The sequence below is a fragment of the Argopecten irradians genome, chromosome 9 (assembly GCF_041381155.1).
Source record: "Argopecten irradians isolate NY chromosome 9, Ai_NY, whole genome shotgun sequence".
NCBI lineage: Eukaryota > Metazoa > Mollusca > Bivalvia > Pectinida > Pectinidae > Argopecten > Argopecten irradians.
Genome location: NC_091142.1, coordinates 42,896,090 through 42,913,183, shown reverse-complemented (window position 1 = coordinate 42,913,183; position 17,094 = coordinate 42,896,090). Strand labels below are relative to the sequence as shown.

At 33.8% G+C, this 17,094-nt stretch overlaps 1 protein-coding gene across 1 annotated transcript in view; it reads right to left on the bottom strand.

The window, feature by feature from the left end:
• The window catches only part of LOC138332385 (gametogenetin-binding protein 2-like), a 28,551-nt gene extending 28,060 nt beyond the window's left edge, over positions 1–491 (bottom strand). Inside the window, exon 1 of the mRNA XM_069280462.1 lies at positions 238–491. Coding sequence (XP_069136563.1) covers positions 238–324 — 87 coding nt within the window. The 5' untranslated portion in view covers positions 325–491. The remainder of the gene's footprint in view (positions 1–237) is intronic.
• Positions 492–17,094: the final 16,603 nt, after the last annotated feature.

The following is a 17,094-nucleotide window of genomic DNA, read 5'->3' as shown; positions in this document are numbered from 1 at the left end:
AGAGGAATTATTAACACGTCAAAATCAAGAGGATCGAAACATTAGTGTTAGCAGTATGACCACAATGCGAGATTTTGACAGTTGGGGAAGGTCACCAATATTGTCACCGATTGACCCCGTGAACTTTTGACCGGGCATGATTTATATCCGTTCTAAAACATGTGATCATCAAATATTATAAAAGTATAATAAATTACACATGCAAGAAATATAATGAACATATGCAAATGTTGATACCTTCAAGTCATCATCCACAGTTATGGGAAGTTGTCGACGAAGGAACTGATAGTCATCCGTTTTGCAAACTGCTACTAGACGCGCCATAACGTGTTTTTCGTAATGTCCTCAGATTTTCACGAATATAGGGTCTTCAAACTACCATTGGACACCAAAACTGTCCAAAATAACAATTAATTCACAGTCTTTAGAAGAATTTCCAGCGATAACATTGGATCGGGCACCTGAAGTATGTACGGTAACTTACAACATAGACACAGCCCTACGACTTCCGTTGTGACCAAATATAGTCCCTAAGTAGAATTTGTATATGCTGATCCTGCAGCTCTTCCACATACAGTCCTGTATATTGAATTAATATTCATTCGAAATCACAAAAGTGGTTAAATTTCGCCTGTTTATATATTGTTTTCTTATTAAAACGAAATCTGAGGCGTGTAATAATTTCTCGCGGAGGAACTATTTTTATTGAAATCCTCGCACCATAGCCATTGCAATGTCGATGACCACGAAGGATAGCACGCACTCGCTGCATGACTGAATCATTCAGGTTTAAACGGGCTAGGGAACGATACAGCCGTGAAGCGGGAATATTCAAATGAACATTGCAGTTGTTTTTATGGTATATTTTATTTTTCAACAATTTTCAAACCAGAATATTAGATCTATAGACTACAATGATAACTTTGAATGACCTTTTATACACATTTCTTTAAACAATGTTTATGACAGTATCGCTAGAACTACCAGTGTACAGTGTAAGTTAGACTGCGATTCTGCATACGAGTTGTCTTCCTCCAATCTTTACTTGTATATTTTTGGGTTGTATGTAATTTGTTATTCATATGTTGCGATATTTATATTGTAGCTTTGATTATTTGGCTGTGCATTTTATTTTCTGATTGTTTATTTGTCATTCCCCATGGTAAGTATTCGCACTTACAGCTTACACACAACCATGAAAGCTGCTATACTCATAGGCATTCGCCCTTCGAACTCTCTGGTTGGTAAATAGGCCTAACGCACCATTCACGCACCAAGACGATAAATTTGATTTGCATGCTGACAGAAGCGCAGATATTACATAACTAGAAACGCACACCACAGACATAACCAGCATTTCATTTCAAAATATTTTATTGGTAATACAATAAATATAAACAGAATTATAATATAGATCATAAATATAATAAAGTACAATGATATAGCAATATATTGGATTGGATAACAGGCAAAGCCTATACAAATCCATTCCAGAAATGAAATTTTTTATAAATAAATATAATAAAGGTGATGATGAAAACAAAACAAAAAAAAGAAAAGAAAAGAAAGACTTATAACTTAATATAATATAATTAAAGGAAAAATAAATATGTTACATAGATATGTAATAGAAAACCCAAGCGGGTCAAAGAAGATATATATATATAGAATCTATATAAAAAATAAAATACAAACAGAATAAAAAGTATGAAGTAAATAATCATAATTCAAGAAATATATATAAAGTTAACATATAATTTAGAAAAGAAAAGAGAACATGTAGCTAGCTCAAAGCTGGTATAGGAAATATAAACCATCATGCAAACACACTTTCAAACTCTTACATACTAGCCTTATATTTTTTTTAACTATTTATAAATTTGAAATCTTTCTTTTTTTATTTATTACTTGTATGCATTAAATACCATTTGAAAAATCATTAGATCCAGATAAAAGAATTTCAACATTAATAAAACCTATCAGATTAGAAATAGTTGTTTATGTGGTGTCTGACATCAGAGAATAAAGTACAGTCAAAAAATGTTTCGAATTTTCAATTGGAGCACCACACAAACATGAACCATCATCAGTCAAATGATCAGAAAATTTATCATAGTTAAGATCACTGGCATTGTTGCGTACTTGACACAAAAGTATATTTAAATTCCTTGGTTTACAATTCTTGTATATGTTAGAGATTAAAGAAGGGCAGGTTGGTTTGGTTTTAACTTTCCTTTGAAAGAAGAAATAGAGGTAGAATTTCTGATAGATAGATCAAGTGAGTTCCAGAGTCTCATAGTTGAAGGAAAAAACTATTGTCATAATTGTTCGTTCTCGAAGGTGGTACATTAAAAATCTTTCATTTCTAAATGTATAGTTATTATTAGTATTTATGTAAGGATGTATACTGTCATATAAGTAGGCTGGTGTATAGTTGTTTAGGATTTTATATAGTAGTGTTAATTTGTGTTGATGACGTCTATTCTGTAATGTTTCTAATTGTGTTTCAGCGTAAAGGACATGATAAGAAGTACCTACTTAGACCAGTTATAATTCTCATTGCTTCTAATTGAATAGATTCTAACAGATCAGACTCGTTTTTTGTACAATTGTTCCAAACCGTATCTGCATATTCTAAATTGGCCTAATGTATGATATATAATTTTTTTTTAAAGATTTTCTATCAAGTTTATGTTTCAGAATTCTTAATATATTGAGTCTGGATGATGCCTTTTCATATATATTTGATATATGTTCTGACCATGTGCCTTTTCTGTTAAATGTAAGTCCTAAATGTTTATGAAAGTCATGTTAAGATACAGGATGATTATTTAATAAAAGAGAGGGATGAAGATCAGTATGTTTTCGAGTGAATGTGACAGTAACAGTTTTGTTTGGATTAAAAAGAATCTGCCATTGATCAGCCCATGAAGAAATAGAAGCTAAATCGTCATTAAGGGTGGCTGCTGGAGTTTCAAGATTTCTACAAAATAGAAAGGGGCCAAGAACCGATCCTTTGGGTATCCCCGCATTTATTGATTTAAAGTTAGATTTATATTCATCTCTTTGTTTTCTGTCAGATAAGTAGGCTTTAAACCAATCTTCTGTAATTTATGTAAAAGACCTGAATGCCAAAATCTATCAAATGCCTTACTTATATCATAGAAAACAAAGCGTACATCATTTCCCTTATCTAAATTGGAACTGATAATGTTAAAAATCTCCACAAGTTGATAAGTAGTAGAATCTTTTGGTTGAAATCCAGACTGGTTTTTGTTTAACATGTTATATCTTGTGATATAATTATAAGTATATTTGAAAATGTATTTTTCTAACATTTTACCAAATATAGATGTAATTGCAATTGGTCTATAATTATTTAAGTCATTTTTGTCACATTTACCTTTGTAAAGTGCATTAACATTTGCCGTTTTGAAAATATTTGGAATTTCACCCAATGATAGTGTCATATTAAAATTTTAAGGGATATATTAACGATGAGGATAAGTTTTTAAAGGGGCAATTCAGTCTAAGAGAACATTAAAATTTGTACATATATCGAAAAAAAAACCCAGTTCTAATGGAAATTAGATCAGTCGGTTTTACTGTGATATGCCTGAAAAGCCCATGGTGGTGACATGTGTGTGAAATGTTCAAACTCCTCGCTGTCCGCCATTACACACTGTGGTCAAACTTCTTGTATGCCGAACCCTATCCCGTGCTCGTAGAGTAATGCAACTTTTGTCTAGAACTGCTCAAATCGCTCTGACAGTAGTTTGTTTACCTTATTATGTGAATTGTCTTGCCAAAAAATCATTTTATCACCATCTTAGTGGTTATGTAGTTCATTTGTTTAACGTGCGTGACTTTGGCTCGGGTATGGGTACAGCGTCCATATAGTACCTGCTTAATCGTATTGAACAACGATTTGATATTTCAACGATATTAATTAAAATACTTAACAATGTTGAGGAATTTGTCAATGTTTTACGTTATATGTTTCATAAGAAATGTAGAACAATACATTTATGCTATATTTGGCTTCTTGGTTATGTAAACTAATTAGCCTGAGTGAACTGTCTCTTTAATTAGTCGGGGCAAAATACCATCAGGTCCAGCAGGTTTATTGGTTTTTAAAATGTTAAATTGATCTTTAATATCTTGTTTCGTAACAGTTATTTCAGCTAGTTGTGTTATGTATGACACTAAATACATGTTGTTATTAGATAAGGGAGATAACTCCTATAGCTTTATTATCAATACATCCTATGAAGGTCATATCATTGATTTAGGTTATAGAACTTTCTAGAATATCATCATGTATATACAAATATGTTTGTAAACATGTTGATTATAAGTAGAGATCTAGAATGATCTATTTCCAGAAAGTTCTGTGTGTTTATTTGTTTACTGCTTTTAGTTAGATATTTCTGGAAGTAGAAGGTTCTCCAATATTCTTGAATTAGGGTTTAGCTATATATACTCCAACTGTCTAAAGCTAATCAGAACTGTTATGAGACCTGTAATGAGACATATCAAGAATTGTACAGTGCCATATTAGATTCTATTGGGAGAGCTATTGTGACTTTATCTGTGGATTATTACAACACTTTGTGTGGATTTATTCATACTGCCTGGAACTTTACAAATCATCTGTGGATATTCATTTTCCTCGTGGATTTGTGATTATTGTTAATTTGAAACCTGGAAGGATCAAGGATTATACCAGGACATTCGCATACAGATAAGTAACATTTTAAATCATCGTATTACTCTTGTACCACCACCAATTACTTTAGATATTGTAAACCATCTCTGTATAATATTGTATATATAATTAAATTGTGTTTTGAATTTAGCTGCTGGATTCTCATTTCTGTTATTCTGGGTCTTAACAGAATATATACCTTCCCGTTTCAATATTTAATTTGTCAGATGGCAATTGTATTTTTGTCATTTCTTTTAAATTCATGACACTAATTGGTTTTGTTAAATAAGGTTTTCCTGATAGCAGACATTCAAAACACAATTGTCAGTCTGTTTTAATTTTATCCAATATTTGAATTTTTTTTTAAATTTTCTCCTTATTTCTCAAGGCATTCTCCCTAATTCTTGATATACCATAAAATTTGCTGTAGATTTTTTCAACGTCAGGAGCCTTATGAAACTCCCAAACTTCAGCTTCATAATTAAAAATACAACTGACATCAAAAATTTTAAGATGGGTTTCAACATTAAACTACTTTTTCTTAGACACACCTGTTATAGAAAACAAAGCTTTTCTTCCCTGTTCTGCAATGTTTTGTTGAATCATACTGATGGTTTCATTGCGAAATGATCTAAAATTTGCCCAATCTTGTTCTCTATTGGTAGTTTTAGCTTTTTAATGTATTCTATTTTTTGTCTAAGCTTAATTTTTACTTCCGAAGTGATCCATGGTTTGTCATTGGGTCGAATAGTAATAGACTTGTGAAGAAGATACTTGTTTGATTTTTCATTAATTGTGTTAATAAGTTTAGAGAAGGCATCATTGATGTTATTATAATTTATAAATATGGAGCCCCAATCTATTGATATTAATTCATTGTTAATTTTATTCCATTCTGCTTTACTAAAATCAAATATAGTTCTCTTGTAGGATCTTTGTTTGAAAGCTTTGAAAGAAACACGTATTATAACTGGACAGTGATCACTACATAGGGGAGATAACACATGACTATTGGTTATAAGATCAGAATTATTTGTAAGAAGCATATGTCAATCCCTACTCCCTAGGATCAAACACAAAATAATAAGACCCAGTTCTCATTACGTATATATATTTACATTTTCACTCGTGCCACAGGATAAACAATGAACAATCGCAGTTGGCAGTCATATAAAAACAATGACCCAAGCGCTTATTATGAGGTTCATATCTAGATATCCAAGTGCGAGTGTGCTGGAACACGCGAAAAAAATAAACTAAAGAACGACGACCAATTGAAAAGAAATGTTATAGCTGAGGACATAACCACTACAAAAGCCAAGATATCAAAACAATGTAAAAACACCACTACAAAAGCCAAGATATCAAAACAATGTAAAAACACCACTACAAAAGCCAAGATATCAAAACAATACAAAAGTATCAACACAGTGACACCATACATGTCGCACGCACTCATACGAAAGCAAGAATATCTATGTCATATGAAACTGTCGCACGCACTCACGAACGTTCTAAATGAAACACGTTCAAAAATTACTGTGGAAAACGCGGACAACCTTTTCAAGATAGGAGTAACATAACTAACTATGACACCCTTGGTCTTGGACAGTACGCAGACAGTGACTAGGCCAGGAAGGTCCATATCGTGCAAAGCGAAGAAAATGTTACATATAAAAAAGTTAACCTTGTTACTTTAGATGTTTGCGGGCTAAAATGTAAAATGAAAAGCTCGGAGTTTGCTAACTTTGTTACAAGTTATGATATCATAGGTTTTTGTGAGACCAAACTATGTGATTTGGAGGACATCGGTCAATATTTTACTTATTGAAACAGGAAAAAATTCAAAAGCGCTTCATGAGGTATCGCACTAGTGTGCAAATCTGATCGATCTGATAAAGTACAAGTTTTATGGTTCAAAACTGAAAAAAAATGGTATCAAAGGTAAAAAAATATTTAGAGTGGTATATCTTCTACCAGAGAATTCTGTTTATAGTAAACCAGATATGTTTGACAGAATCTCGGTTGATTTACCTGACTTTAACCCACACTCTGAAACATATATAAAAGTCTGTCTTTTCGGCGATTTTAATGCCATAGTCAGCACAAATCAGATTTACTAATTCTGGATGATAATGCCGGAGAAGCCAGGATTTTGTGAGACCAAACTTTGACAACAACATTTCTTTACAACTAAATGAGCAGAGTGAAATATTAGAGCTGGGTTTTCCTGAAGTGAGAGTTTGGGAGGATAAGGTAGATAATCATTTTTGTAATATCCTGATTGGTTTTTGTAAAACACATGGTCTATGTATTAGAAATGTTAGAATCGGTGATGATAAAACTGTGAGAAGATTTTCATGTATAAACTTAAGTACGGTTGATCTCGTTATAGCCTCCCCAAGATTTTTTCCTTCCTGTTGTAAGTTTCGTGTAAATGATTTTGATCCAATGTTATCGGATGTCCACTCTTCAGTGGAATTTAGTATACACAACAATCAGCTAATATTTGAGACAAATAATAGAAATATTGTCAATGACAAAAAATTCTCTTAGCCTGTTTGGGATAATGATGTATGTAGCACTTAATTTCAAGGTCAGTTTACACGAAGTTGTCTTAATTAATGATAAGATCAATGGTTTGATGGAAAACAGGAAATCAGTTACCATCTGATATAAACTCCTGTTGTGATGCCATCACAGAAGCTATGACAACAAGTCAAATGAATACAGGCTCATTTAGAGGGAAAAAAACCAAATCATAATCAATCAAAGAAAATTAATTAATGGTTTGATATGGACTGCAAGGTAAGAAGAAGTGAATACTACGGAGCTAAAAATAAATTCAGAAGAACAAAAAATCCAAATGAAAGACTAAGCATGGTTGCTCAAAGCAAGCTTTTTAAAAGGCAGCTCAATAAAGCTTTTTACTCGTATATAAAAAAGTTTGTGAATAGGCTAAACGAATGAGAGGTTCGAATCCAAGCGCACATTGGAAATAAATTAATAGGCAAAGTAGTGCCAAAGATGTAGTAAATAATATTAATATTAATTATTTAATAATATTTATAATTATTATTTAATAATTATTTAATTAATTAATAATTATTAATATATTAATATCCAAGGCATATTTTGAAATGTTGGACAAAACAGAGGAAGTAGACAGTATTGTACCAAATAAAAATATCCCCGATAAAACTTGGTTCAAAGTAGCAATTTAATATGTTAACTGATGTTTCCTGTGAATAAACACATAACAGAAATAGAAAAAATATAGTTGCCTTACATTATTTTTCTATCTAATCGCGTGCAAAATGCTCTTTGTACAGCGTTATTTCTCCATCTTGTTTTTTACTAAAACTGTTACTAGATTCAAGTATCTTGTAACTTGATTGATTTATAGTAATGTTTGTAGTTTTTTAACATTGATTTTTTTACAATCATTAAAAATAATTGATAGTGGTCTTATGACATATACACCACAATGGAACTATATAGGCTTAGGTAAATGCCACAAAAACTGAATTTAAATCATTGAAATATCATACAGGTCATTACATGTTCTTACGTGGGTACTGAATTAGCGCAGGTTCTGTTGTGAAAACACTTGTACAATTTTTACAGTAAAAATGTATAGTTGTATTCAGTATAATTCAGTTTAAAAACACAACTGCATCCCTTTAGAAAATAAAGATTACAAAAATCTATATACATTGATTTTTCTTAATTTTATAAAACCGTTCTTGCTGGTATCAATTTGGGGTACACATCATGTGACAAACTAGAAATTTCGACACATCTATTAATCGTTCTAACAGTAAAAATAAACACTGTAATAAAAAAACAAAGCATCAAAATAAAGTTGTATGCTCTTTTTAAAAACAAAACAGAAAAAAAGTGAAGCACACCAAGCAACAAATGTCATATAGAGAAATCTTGAGTGTATTGGTATCAATTTGGGTACAATGACGTTACAATAGCTGTTAGCGCTATATATATATGGTAGCTGATAACGCTAACCTCAACAACTGGTTCCACGGTAAAATTGGCCTACGTTTCTCAAACTAACACTGGCAGCTTCCATCTCAGAACAGACTCCACACCAAGACTGGACATAAACTTAGGTAATTACCACTTACACACACACAATTACTCCATCTAGTGCACACACATCGATACAACGATATCCATACAAACGTACATTCTCTCCAAGCGGCACAACACAATCACAAACCGATACAGATCTCACACAAACACCGCTGTCAAACGTAACACATGTCTCGCTGTCATAATAACACTCGAGCTCTACCTTAGTCCTTACTGCCATTGTCGACGACTCAAACCATTTACGATAATAAAATTATACAACCACAGTAAATATCTACTTATTATTTATCCGATCACCATGGGATATACCAACAATAATTTAACATACTATAAACGAGCTTCGTTACACTTTGTGCAAGTTCGAGTTAGGAAATAGTAAATTACCTGCAATGGTCAACCAATATTAAGCGGAAGTAAGTAACATCTGCCAAATCTGTGACAATAATTGCATTGGGGACGAATACAACTACATTTTATGCTTTCCATATTTTCACTAAATCAAAATAATTATGTGAATGTTTATTTCTCAAAATATCCAAATTACTTTAAATTGCACTGTTTATTCACTAGTCTAAATCCTAAAGTGATTGAAAAACTAGCTATTTTTTGTAAAATAATCTTAAATACGTTCAAATGATTTATTACAAAGTATTTTGTATTTCCTACCTCACAAACCAATTATATTTACTCTCTATTCATGATGTTTATCACATTATGTAGATATGTTACTATCTTATGTTTCATTGAATGCTTCATCTCATGCATAATGTGTTATTCATTGTCCATTTTTCATTGTTATGTAATTTTTAGCTACCACACCAAGATGGGGTCCTTTAGCTGAATAAAGAAATTGAAATTGAAAAGAATATTCATACTCTTGCTCACCGTATCATCGGACACTGAACTTAACCCCTGCCCAAGAACCCCAATATTTTGTAATATATGTGTAATAAAGCAGTTACGTGGATGTCAAATGCTATATGTTGTGACACGTGCGAGACATGGTACCATGTTGATTGCCAAAGCATGAATCTTTCGTTGCTCCCGTACTACACACAGTGTTGTCTCATGAGAATGCTTAAACTGTGGGCTTCAAAAATTTTCATCCTCTCTTTTTGACAACAGTCGATAACTACACCAAACAAATTTTCAGTAAACTATCTGACACTTTTTCATGCCCTGGACTAGCCACATCAACATCATCACCAATTAGAAATCAAACAAACAAAAACTGAAACAAGTTTCAAAAACCAATCAGAATAGCAATCATCAACTTCCAGTCCATTTCAAATAAAAAACCTGACTTACTCCTACACACATTAAAACCAGACATAATCATAGGTACAGAGGCTTAGCAACACTACCTCATCATATGGATACTCCCCATCACTGAATACACAGTATACAGAAAAGATAGGAAACCAAACAGAGAAGGACAAAGTCACGAAGGGGTACTTATAACAATTACAAACAAATATATATCGCAAAGACTCCCTGAACTAAAGACAGAAAACGAATGGGCAAACATCACAATGGCCAATGCACACAACCTTATAGTTGGAGCATATTACAGACCACAATCAGATAAAGGACAATCACTACAACAACTACAAATATCCATGAACAGATTAGGCCAAATTAACAATACAATATCATTTATCAGTGGAGACTTCAACCTTCCCCACATCGACTGAACAACAACCAAAACAACCAAACAAACAAAGGCAAACCAGATCAAGGTGACCATATACTTGATCTCACATTCACAAATAGACCCTCAATCAAAAATAAACAGAAACAACACCACCCATAGTCATACAAGGTCTGTCCCCAGTACACTAGCTTATAAATGAATAAAGACGCAGTCGACCACGACATTGTATACACTGAATCTGATGTCAAGAAAAGAACCCAGAAACGTACACATTTACAACAAAACCAACTGGGAACAAATTAGACAAGACTTACGGTATATGAACTGCATAAATCACCAGAACAACAAACAAATGAAACTGTTGACTCAATATGAAATAAATTCAAATCTACACTACACAAATTAGTGGAAAAGAACATAACCCAGAAATACTTGACATATTGGCACGCAGTTTATGACAGGTTCATATTCGGACATTTGTGATATTACTTATTTGTTTTAATCAACTCGAACATAATTAATATTCTAAGTTAAGAAGTAAAATACAAAGCTTCACTTTAAATATTACAGCCGTTTCTTTACAGTGATATATTGATTTAACGTAGTTACCTGTGTTTCTTTTAGCTAATTCTTCTAAGCACTTCTCAATGCCGGTAACCCTTGCGTCAGTTAATTAGCGATTATTGTATATCACGTTTAGACTAAGTGCTGTTTACATGTTTGTTCCTGTATGTTTTGTATATTATCATTTTGTATTACTTGCATAGTGTAGAGTTGGATATTTCTTCGCTCCGCACCCGACTGTAATAAATCAGTGTATAGAAAATTTCATCTTTGGATTATCCTTTTTCACAGACTTCATTAGAGCTATTTCCCAAATACACTAGCTGTAGCGCTGTGCAATACAACCAAAATCTTCCTTGGATAACAAACTCACTATGTAGACTCATCAACAAATCCTGAGGACTTCACGCCAAATGCCGCTCAAGTCACCAACTGACACAAACATACAAAACACTAAAAGCAGAGGTACAAAAACAGATACGCAATGCATACCGTTCTTACATAGAAAACATGATCTCCCTACAGACGAGCCAGCAACGACAACAACATGCAAACGATATAACCCTAAGAAACTATTTAGCTACATTAAAACAACTCGAAAAGAAAACACTGATATCACAGCCATACCTAAGGATGGTCAACTCGAACAGACACTACTACAAAAGCAAATGTTCTCAATCAATAATTTCAAAGAGCATTTACAACATAACCATAACATTCCAAACAAAGAAAAATCACCACACCCCACTATGCCTCAAATACACATTATATACATGCTACAAAACTCTTAGAAAACATAAACCCACATAAAGCTACAGACATGGGAAAATACGCAAAGAACCTTAAGACATAACAGTAACCATTCTCACAAAAATATTCATAACATTTTTCACCACAGGAAAACTATCACATGACTGGAAGCATGCCCATGTTCAATGTATATACAATAAAGGAGACTAAAACAACCCTACCAATTATAGACCAGTCTCACTCACCTCAAACTCATGGAGTAGATTATAACAAGCTCTTCAATAAAACATCTCGAAAACAATAACATTCTTTATGATTTACAACAAGAATTCAGAGCGTCCCGATCATGCGAAACACAACTAGTCACTTTTATACATGAATTAACACAAAACCATAACAACAACAAACAAACAGACATCATCATCATGGACTTTGCCAAAGCATTTGACAAAGTCCCATACCTTCGGTATCATAGGACAATAACAGACTTCTTATCACACCGCACTCAAACAGTTTTACTTGAAGGGAAACAATTAGAAAAAAATACCAGTAACATCAGGAGTACCTCAAAGAATCGTTTGGGCCCAATACTTTTCCTTATATACATAAACGACTTCCCAGAATACATCAAACACAGCACCCTCAGACTCTTTGCAAATGGCAACATAATATACAAAACCATACACAATACACGAGACGCACTTAAATTACAAGAAGATCTAGACGCAGCAGGTAGGTGGAAGGAAGATTGGTTAATGTCGTTCCACCCGGACAATTGTAAACATCTCAAACAAACGCACGAAGACCAATTACACATACAAACTCCACAACCACAAATTACAACAAGTACTTACCACCCAGCAAATATCTAGGCATCACAATACCAAATAACTTACGATGGGACACTAGGACATTAGGATTCTTAAAACTAAATTTCCACATAAACTCACAACATGTAAAAGACATGCTTACATAGAGAATACATGGTTAGTATCTTACAATACAAGGTTTATTTTGGTGCGAGACTTAGGAAAGCCGAGATGACGAGGCTTTGCCGAGTCATCTCGGCTTTCCGTGTCGAGCACCAAAATAAAACTTGTATTGTAAGATACTAACCGTGTATTCTGTTTATCCTGCAACCATTATGGCATTCAAACCGATAGCAAATTGACAGTTATTTACTTGGTTTTGCCCGAAGCGAGAAGCTTCCAGTAGATCTTTGATGCGGAGGTAAAGATTCATTCACTATACCGAATGAGAGTGTACTCCTGTTTACTGCCGTGGGAAATAAATAAGCGCATTCACAAATAGTATCCGTAATTCTATTCAGTATGATACATCGCTCAAACAAAATAAAATACTAAAAAAAACCAATAAATACCTATTAAAGAATTATTTTGCAATACATACCTTTGCCATGAGCCAAGAAAAAGACGACACCGCCATACGAGATTTTCGATAGCGTAAAAATGACGTCATTCCGGTGAATGTGACGTCACGTTTTAGCGGGACTGAATGACGTTCCATTCACCGGAAGGTTCTAGTTCTGGGTCAAGTTAGAAAAAGTTCCGTCAGATATGGAACAAATTCACGTGATCGTATTGACGGATAAAGCATTCGTATTGACGGATAAAGCACAAGTTTATCCGGCAGTAGTTATCGGTCAGTATGTGGGACAGTTGCAGGATAAAAAGCCATAGTCAGACCCAAACTGGAGTACTGCTCCTCCGTATGGGACACTCACCAGACAAACCAAATCATATAAATTTAAAAAAAACAAAAAACAAAAAACCACAAAGCAGAGCAGCACACTACACAACAGGCAGATACCACAACACAAGTTCTGTACAAGACATGATGGAAAACTTCAACTGCACCTCACTACAAACACGCAGAACAAAAACACTTTAGCACTATTTTATAAAATCATACACCATCATGTCGCAATAGACAATAGTAAATGTCTTCATCTGACAGACTACAGGACCAGACAATCACACCCATTTATAGACATATAGCTGTCTCCAAGGACATACTCTAAACATGGACATTTTCGCGGATGGTTAATGTCGTGATTTCCTTTAGTAAACTATACACGTGGGGTTATTTTCGCGATCTATTGACATTCGCGTTATTTATAAAATTAATCCGTTAGGGGGAGAGTTACTGCCCTTGATTCGGAGTGGTTGTGATATACGTCGGAGACTATTTTTTTCGTTTGAAACTGGCTTTTAAGCCTCCTTTTTAGTCTCCTTTAGGATACAGATCTTTCCAACTAGCGTTAGAATCCACAGGCAGCAGCGGGATTTATGTTTGTATCCAAGAAATGAACTTTATTTGGAACTTACAAGTGTCCGTTGTGGTCCGCTGTGAAATCTACTCACTACTGTATAATGGCTACTGGTACTAGCACAAGTACAAATCTCCTACAAAGACCAATGTCTTTAGTTTTCAACCACAAATTCCTTCGAGGGATTAACTACGACGATATTCTGAAAGGAACTGACAGGTTAGTCAAGAGAGAAAAAATAAAATCTATACAGATAACTGAGAGAGAATGCATCATAACATTGACTGATATCGACTCTAAAAATAAGATTTTGATCGGAAATCTAGAAATTTTCAACCAAACTGTAAGACTATTCGAAGTGGAAAAGAATATCACGAATGTGACCATTAAGGACGCGCCATGTGAAATGTCAGACACTGCGATATCTTCATTTATGTCCCAATTTGGAGAAGTGCTAAATGGATCAGTAAAACGGGGAACTATACGAGGAACAAACATTGAAAACGGTACAAGGTACGTACAAATGTTGAAATGTAAACCCCAGCTTCCCTTAACAACATATTTTGGTCGATTCCAAGTACGGATCTTTGCTGACAATAATAGAACACCTTGCTTTAGGTGTGGCAACACAGACCATCCATCTTTCAAATGTGTCCAAAAATCTACATCGGACAGACTAAAAGCATGTTTTAACTGTGGTGCCCATGATCACATGATCAGAGACTGTAATAAAGTCATCAAAGACAAACGGATCTGTAACTATTGTGGCCAAGAAGGGCATATCGAAAAACTGTGCGAGAAAAAAACAACCGACAAGGCCGTAAAAAAATTCGGTGATTATGCACACGAAATCTTAGACGGACAAACCCATGACAATGTAGTTGAACCAGAAACAGTTTCACATGACGAACGTACTTCATCAGATTCTGAAACTGAAACTCACAACTGGACCGACAACAAAGTTTGTGTACTCATTGGAGCCTCCAACGGTACTCGATTAAACACAATAGACAGCGATAGTCAAATCATAAACGCTTCGATTAGTGGAGCATCGTATGCCACAATCCAAAGAAATATCGACCTGTCAAAAAACAAACTAACTAAAGGCCAGAAAGTGGACAAAGTGATCGTTTGTTTAGGTACGAATGATATAAGTCGTAACAAGGAGGACCCAGATTCTGTTTACATCAAAATCACAGAGGCGCTTGAATCACTAAGGGAAGCGTTTCCGGAAATGGAGGCTTTAGGTCTGTGTACGGTAATACCTCGAAATGGTGAGAAACCAAAGGCGCCGATCACCCAAACGACCCTGAAAGTTAACCAATTCATTAAAGAAATATCTACTCAAACAAATGACATGCGTGTTATAGATCTCCACAAGTCCTTCGTGAAAAATGGTAAGCCTATTGAGACGAACTTTGACACGAAAGACTCGTCAGGTATCCATATAAACCACAAAGGTGCAAGCACAATCCTTGACTTAATTGACAACTTCTTGTACGAGACTTCAAGGTATGTTGTGAGCAAATTCGAGGACAATAAAGACACACCAATGTCCCGTAAACGTTTTCTGAGCAGTAAATCAACCCCCCCTTCAGAGCGTCAAATGTCCAAAGTAAGTCGCCATGATGAGAAAGACAAATGAAAGACAATGTTTACAGCTAAGTCTATATAACTCGTCATATCGCGATAACGAGACTAGTTACGCTACACGTAGTTGTAAATCAACTTATTGTATATATAGATGTAATTAGTAATTAATGTATTTTATTTTTCATATATGAATAATTTATATTTCATAGCTAGTCTGAATGTTAACGGTTTGAGAGATGAGAAGAAAAGGAACAAGATTTTCCATTGGTTAAATAGTCAGAAGTATAATATCATTTGTCTACAAGAAACACATTGTACTGGCTTAGACATAGTTACATGGCAAAACAATTGGAAAGATATAACAAAAGGTGGCAGCATATGGAATAATGGTAGTTCAGAATCAAAAGGTGTGGCAATATTATGGAAAAATTCACTTTGTAACAGAATAAGTAAAGAAAAGAATGATCAAGAAGGTCGCATTTTATCATGTAAAGTAGAAGCCGAAGACAAAACAATAGAACTCTTAAACATCTATTCACCAAATTTAGGTAATGACAGAAAGATCTTTTTTGATAATCTACCAATTTTTCTCAATACTGACAATAATTATGACAAAATTATTTGTGGGGATTTCAATTGTGTTATGGACCCAGATCTTGATAGGAAACCATGCTATAAAAAAATGATATTGGATATACAGAATTAAAATCCTTCATTAATACTCACAACTTAGAAGATATATGGAGAACTTGTAATCCTGACTTGAAAAATTATACATTCCAGAGAGGCACATCAAAATCTAGAATAGATTTTTTCCTTACACAAACTGCTATCAACCATCTAGTTATTGGGGCAGGTATCAAACATTGTCCATTTAGTGATCACGAGGCAATAGATATCAAAGTAACATTAAATAAATATGAAAAAGGGCCAGGCACCTGGAAAATGAACAGCAATGTTATACAAAGTGACTTATTTGATAAAACTTTGCGTGCCTGTTGGGATATATGGCTTAATGAAAGACTCTATGAAACAGATATACTCACATGGTGGGATCTAATTAAGATAAGAATAAAATCATTAACAATCGAAATAGGGAAAATAATTAATATCAAGAAGAAGGATGTTAAAGATATGGAAAATGAGTTAGCTAAATTGCTTGGAAGTAAACAACCAGATGAAATGATAGAACAAATAGAATTGATAAAATTAAAACTTAAACAATACTACAATAATAAAGCAGAGGCTGCAAGTATTAGATCTCGCACACAAATCTATGAGGAGAATGAAAAATCAACAAAATATTTTTTTGATCTAGAGAAGAAAAATGCTGAAAACAAACTGTGGCACAGAGTAAAATGTGAAGATGGAAATTATAAAAACAGGGATAAAAAATATACTCAAGGAACAAGTTAAATTTTATAC